At 47.0% G+C, this 6,000-nt stretch overlaps 1 protein-coding gene across 1 annotated transcript in view; it reads right to left on the bottom strand.

Annotated features, from left to right (window-relative positions):
* Positions 1 to 2,453: 2,453 nt before the first annotated feature.
* Positions 2,454 to 6,000, bottom strand: part of SPAG6 (sperm associated antigen 6) — a 202,451-nt gene continuing 198,904 nt past the window's right edge. Inside the window, exon 11 of the mRNA XM_068235608.1 lies at positions 2,454 to 2,695. Within this exon, the coding sequence (XP_068091709.1) occupies positions 2,626 to 2,695 (70 nt within the window). The 3' untranslated portion in view covers positions 2,454 to 2,625. The remainder of the gene's footprint in view (positions 2,696 to 6,000) is intronic.

Raw genomic sequence — 6,000 nt, 5'->3', positions numbered from 1 at the left:
ACATAGTTACATAGTTATTTGGGTTGAAAAAAGACATACGTCCATCGAGTCCAACCAGTATAAAGTACAACACCAGCCTGCTCCCTCACATATCCCTGTTGATCCAGAGGAAAGTGAAAAACCCTTACAAGGCATGGTCCAATTAGCCCCAAAAGGGAAAAAAATTCCTTCCCGACTCCAGATGGCAATCAGATAAAATCCCTGGATCAACATCATTAGGCATAACCTAGTAATTGTAGCCATGGTTGTCTTTCAACGCAAGGAAAGCATCTAAGCCCCCTTTAAATGCAGGTATAGAGTTTGCCATAATGACTTCCTGTGGCAATGCATTCCACATCTTAATCACTTTTACTGTAAAGAACCCTTTCCTAAATAAATGGCTAAAACGTTTTTCCTCCATGTGCAGATCATGTCCTCTAGTCCTTTGCGAAAGTCTAAGGACAAAAAGCTCATCCGCCAAGCTATTATATTGCCCTCTGATGTATTAATACATGTTAATTAGATCCCCTCTAAGGCGTCTTTTCTCTAGACTAAATAAACCCAGTTTATCTAACCTTTCTTGATAAGTGAGACCTTCCATCCCACGTATCAATTTTGTTGCCCGTCTCTTCACCTGCTCATACGTGTGCCCCTTACTAGCCAACCATGTGGGGTGCACGTGTATGGAGAGTGGAGTGCGCCCGGAGCCTCCGGGGACAAGCAGAGGTAGCGGAAAGGTAATGCACTGAGCATTGGGGGGGGGGGGGACACCTCCAGGGGTTTCATTGATCATCCCAAAATTGCACACCATTACTGCCGCGCACCAAATCGAGCAAGTCGATCCAACATCTTGCAGCATGCGTGATCAAATTATGCTACCAATATCGTCATGAAATTGGTCACATTGTCAGTCAGGCATGCACTTGTTGGCACCGGTTTTCATCCGATTTGACTATAATAATCGAATCGGATGGTTGATCGGCTGCCAAGTCGCCAGATGTATAGCTACCTTTTACTAAACAGCTTTGTCTTCTGAGATAAGGTCCTATGGCTTTCCCCCGCCAATGTTTCCTCTGGTTGGTCAGCTAATCATGTGACTCCGGTCAGATATGCAGCAAGTTTCTCTCAGAGTGGTCTGCTGTCAGGCTTGCTTCCAAGTGCAAATGTGTGTATGGCAGGTATTTGCATTGTGGGAATTTCAGCCCAACACAATGATGTTTTCAGTGTAATGGTGACAGGTCCACTTCAGTTTCTAGCTTGAGAAACATTTATAGTCCTTTCAGAGCGATTAGCAAATAGATAACAAGGCCTGTTTTTTTTATCCCTGTGCTTTTCTGCTGAAAACTGTCAGACTTTGCACTTTAGTGCGGCCCAATTGAATTATCTTACAAATATGGCTAAAGTAATTTCCAGAGTGGAAATAAAAATGGCCACAGTAATCTCTAGGCCAAGTTGAGGTGAAAGCTAAATGGGGTGAGCTAATGGTGGCCTAGTTCTGACATAATGGCAGCCAGTGAAAGGTGTAATTACCTGATGTGCAGGGGAATCTAGCTCAGCCCTCTTAGCCTAAATGCACCGGCTACATGTCCAGAGAGCTGTGCTATTTGGAGGAGGATACAAGCAGGTAAATTACACCCCACTTGTATGGAAAGGTGATCAAGAATAGTGAGATTTTCAAGTCTTACATTTTATTACATTACAGCATTCCTCCTTCTGGACAAGTACTTCAAGTGCATCTAAACTCAAAACGTTATTCTCTGTGCTAAAAGAATAGCCACAGCTTGATAACCTTAGGGGAAAAGAATCACCACTTCAATTTATAGAAATCCGGAAAAAAAACCCTGAAGATTTAACTTGGTATCACTTTCATATTCATCCCTAAATTGTCGCAGATTAAGTAGTGCTTAATAGCAGTTTTACAGATAGTGCAGCAGTGCAGGCTAGGCATGATTTGTAAGGTGCTCCTCCCCCTGCTGAATTCCTCTTCAGAGCCTGCCAGTATCAATACAGAAGATGTATTGGTTACCTCGGCAACAGCAATTGCCCTCACACACAGCACTGTCTGAGAAACTTTCCTAACTCCTATTTAAGCCCAGTTTAAGAAGGAAACTGCACTATCTAGGTATTTCTCAAGATGGCTGAGACAGTTCCGCACGGATTTCTAAAAACCTACCAATATTTTGTCTCAGACACTCTTGATAAATGTTCCCCACAGAGCACAGTGCAGTGAATTTACTTACCAACTATATGTGTAATAAAGAGTTTGAATCCACTTTAAAAAGCGTTTGCCCTGTAATGCGCATGGTGCTGATGGGTAAGCAAGCTGTGTTCTCATGCCGTTGGTAGTAGTACAATTGCCATGCGCTGCCTGCGCACACCAACTTAACCACTGTATAGTGCAGCAGGCCAATAGGCCAATAGAATATCATTTTTTTTTATCAGTTTGAGCACATAATAAAGGATACACACAGTAATGTAAGCTAACCATTTTATTTTTCACACACTCTTCCTTACATTTCTATAAGGAAGTGACGACATTAAATACTATAGTGTTTTGTTTTCAGTCTGTATAAAATGTTCTTAGTGCTCTATGTAAATTATTTGTTGCATGTAGTAAAATAAAACATTTTAATATATTTAGCAAGTTCATGAAAGGACAGGCTGGTAATGGTCCACCCTCTCCAGCAGTGTCTGTGAATATCCAGGGGAATAGTACCTGAAAGACAGACCATAAATATTCAGATTGGAGAATGTGCAGCTTTTACAGTAAGAACAAGGCACACTTTTGCTCTCTTATGAGAAATTTGCAGGTTTCGTCTCAACATGAGCAAAAAGTAACAGCCATAAGTCTACACAGGCCTTCTAAATAGCAAACTGCATTGCCTGCAGCCAGGCCCGGCCCGGCCCTAGACTTTTTGCCGCCTGAGGCAAGCTTTAAGCAAATCACCCCCCCCCCCCAAGCCGTGGGTGTGAGGGGCCGCCGGAGCTGGAGGGGATAGCAGGCAGGAAGGGGGTATTGGGCCCAGCGTCGGGGAGGGGGGTCGGACCCCCCCCCCCTCCCTCGCCTGGGTCCCCCGTCCTCCTCTCCCCTCCAGCTGTAAAAAGTTGCGTGGCCTGCTGCAGCTGTAAGAGGCAACGGGCGGGGATCACTCACCTCTTCCTCGTTCCAGCCTAGCCTGCGCTCCACTGACGTCACTTCCTGCTACGCCGCAGGAAGTGACGTCAGTGGAGCGCACGCTTGAACGAGGAAGAGGTGAGTGATCCCCGCCCGTTGCCTCTTACAGCTGCAGCCAGTTACGAAACTTTTCAAAGCTGGAGGGGAGCGGAGGACGGGGGACCCAGGCGAGGGAGGGGGGTCCGACCCCCCTCCCCGACGCTGGGCCCAATACCACCTTCTTGCCCGCTATCCCCTTCAGCTCGGGTGGCCCCTCACACCCACGGACGGACGGGCGGGTGCCGCCCCCCCCCCAGAAATGCCGCCTGAGGCAAAAGTTTCACCCCGCCTCATGGGCGGGCCGGCCCTGCCTGCAGCTAATACAGAACCCCACTACCATGCTGTATGCAGTCCTGCCACTGTCACGTAACACTGGTTCTTCACTCGCTTCACACACTGCCCATAAAATGGAGAATCCTCAAGATTGGCCTGTAGAGATTCAGATCCTTGCATAATTTAGGCCCTAGATATATATGAAGGATTTATTGCAGCTGCTTCCTACCTCCTGCTATCTAATTTCAGTAGGATCTAATAATCTAAGCATGCCAAGAGCCCGCCTCAGAATCTTTGAAAGCAGATCCTTCTGTTACCTTTAGTAACTTTATTTAAAAAATACACAATCTCATCCTCTGGGGTTTGATGACAACATTGTTGATAAACACCCGATTGGCTATTATTATAGATAATGCTTCGATAATGGTGCTTTGTTACTCACACTCAAAACCATTACCGCTTGAAGATACAAAAAAAATCCTTTAACGATCTCTAAAACAATTTACGTTCTCACCACACCTTTAATTTTGAATAGAGCCATCTAGGGGTCTGTCCTATCAACATTGAGATTCTATGCAATGCCTTCTAGACATGACCTCTAGGTGTGAAAATTAATCACTTTAGTACTATAAAGACGCAATATTTTATGTGAGGTCGGAGTAGACCTATATAGTTACACTCTCTTTATAAACGAGCAGCTTGAATTTGTATTGATAATAAGTATCCTCCTGGTGGATTTGTACTGGTTTTTATTGTTATCTGTGAATGTTATGTCCTATCTTTCTTTCTTGTTGTAACTTTCTTTGTTAAACCATAAATAAAAGAATCTTTAAAAAAAAAAAACATTATCATGCCCCAAAATCGCATTTGAAAAGTGATTCAAAGGCAATTTTCTGGCGTTCCTATTTTAGTATTGGAGCACAAATGCACCAAAAATGCAGCAGAAAGGACTCATTGCATTTGCTTTAGTGGGTTCCCCTAGATAAACTTTCATTGGCAAAATGCTTTTTCGAATTGTTGGCAATCCGAAAACACTGCCAAAATGGGTCCCAAGCCGTAAGGTGGCCACACACTACTCAATCTGACTATACACTCAATCACCAATCTTACCACTTTTATGTAGTATAGGAAACTATCTAAAAAAAATATATATCCAAGTCACAGCGAATCTATTGGTGTTATAGAACATGGATGTTGGTAAGATTTTATAAAAAATTGTATAGGTTGCATAGTGGGTGGCCACCTTTAACCACTTGATGACCCACCCTTTACCCCCCCTTAAGGACCAGCGCTGTTTTGAGTGATCTGTGCTGGGTGGGCTGTGCAGCCCCAGCACAGATCAGGTTGCAGGCAGAGAGATCAGATCGCCCCCCTTTTTCCCCCCTATGGGGATGATGTGCAGGGGGGGTCTGATCTCTCCTGCCTGCCTGGGTGTTGCGGGGGGGGGGGGCACCTCAAAGCCCCCCTCCGCAGCGAAATCCTCCCCCTCCCTCTCCTACCTGGCCCCCCGGCGATCGAGGCTGCACAGGACGCTATCCGTCCTGTGCAGCCAGTGACGGGACGTCCCCTGTCACATGGCGGCGATCCCCGGCCGCTGATTGGCCGGGGATCGCCGATCTGCCTTACGGCGCTGCTGCGCAGCAGCGCCGTACAATGTAAACAAAGCGGATTATTTCCGCTTGTGTTTACATTTAGCCTGCGAGCCGCCATCGGCGGCCCGCAGGCTATTCACGGAGCCCCCCGCCGTGATTTGACAGGAAGCAGCCGCTCGCGCGAGCGGCTGCTTCCTAATTAATCAGCCTGCAGCTGGCGACGCAGTACTGCGTCGCTGGTCCTGCAGCTGCCACTTTGCCGACGCGCGGTATAAGCGTGCGGTCGGCAAGTGGTTAAAGTGTACCCAAAGCTCGGATACAAAATGAGATGCTTACCTAAAGAGAGGGAAGCCTCAGGATCCTATTGAGGCTTCCCTTCCTTCTCTGATGTCCCCCATCACTGAGTGCCCCCCTCCCCGGAAGATTAATAATAATAATAATAATCTGAATATTTGTATAGCGCTTTTCTTCTGACAGACTCAAAGCGCTCAAGAGCTGCAGCCACTGGGATGCGCTCAAGAGGCCACCCTGCAGTGTTAGGGAGTCTTGCCTTGAATTCCTTACTGAAGAGTTACTGACCCTAGCCAGGTTTCGACCCTGGTCTCCCATGTCAAAGGCGGTTCCCTTAACCAGTACACTGTCCAGCCACTAGCTGGACAGTGTACCGGTTAAGGGTAAGGTATTGTGCATTGAGGTGCAGCTCCTCTTCCTGCAGTGTGGCCATGCAGTAGCCGCACAAGCCCATCCACACAGTAAGCTGGAGCCGCGAGCACCATGCTACTGCGCATGCGTGGTCGGGCTCATGCCACGCTCCAGGAAGAGGAGCTGCTCAACCCTGATGTGGAGGGGGGCCACACTCAACAACGGGGCAATTGGACCACAGAGGGAAGCCTCAATTGGATCCTGAAGCTTCCCTCTCTTCAGGTCGATATCTTCTTTTGA

Source organism: Hyperolius riggenbachi, chromosome 5 (assembly GCF_040937935.1).
Source record: "Hyperolius riggenbachi isolate aHypRig1 chromosome 5, aHypRig1.pri, whole genome shotgun sequence".
Taxonomy (NCBI): domain Eukaryota; kingdom Metazoa; phylum Chordata; class Amphibia; order Anura; family Hyperoliidae; genus Hyperolius; species Hyperolius riggenbachi.
Note: the sequence above shows the minus strand (reverse complement) of the source record. Positions and strands in the feature narration are given on the sequence as shown.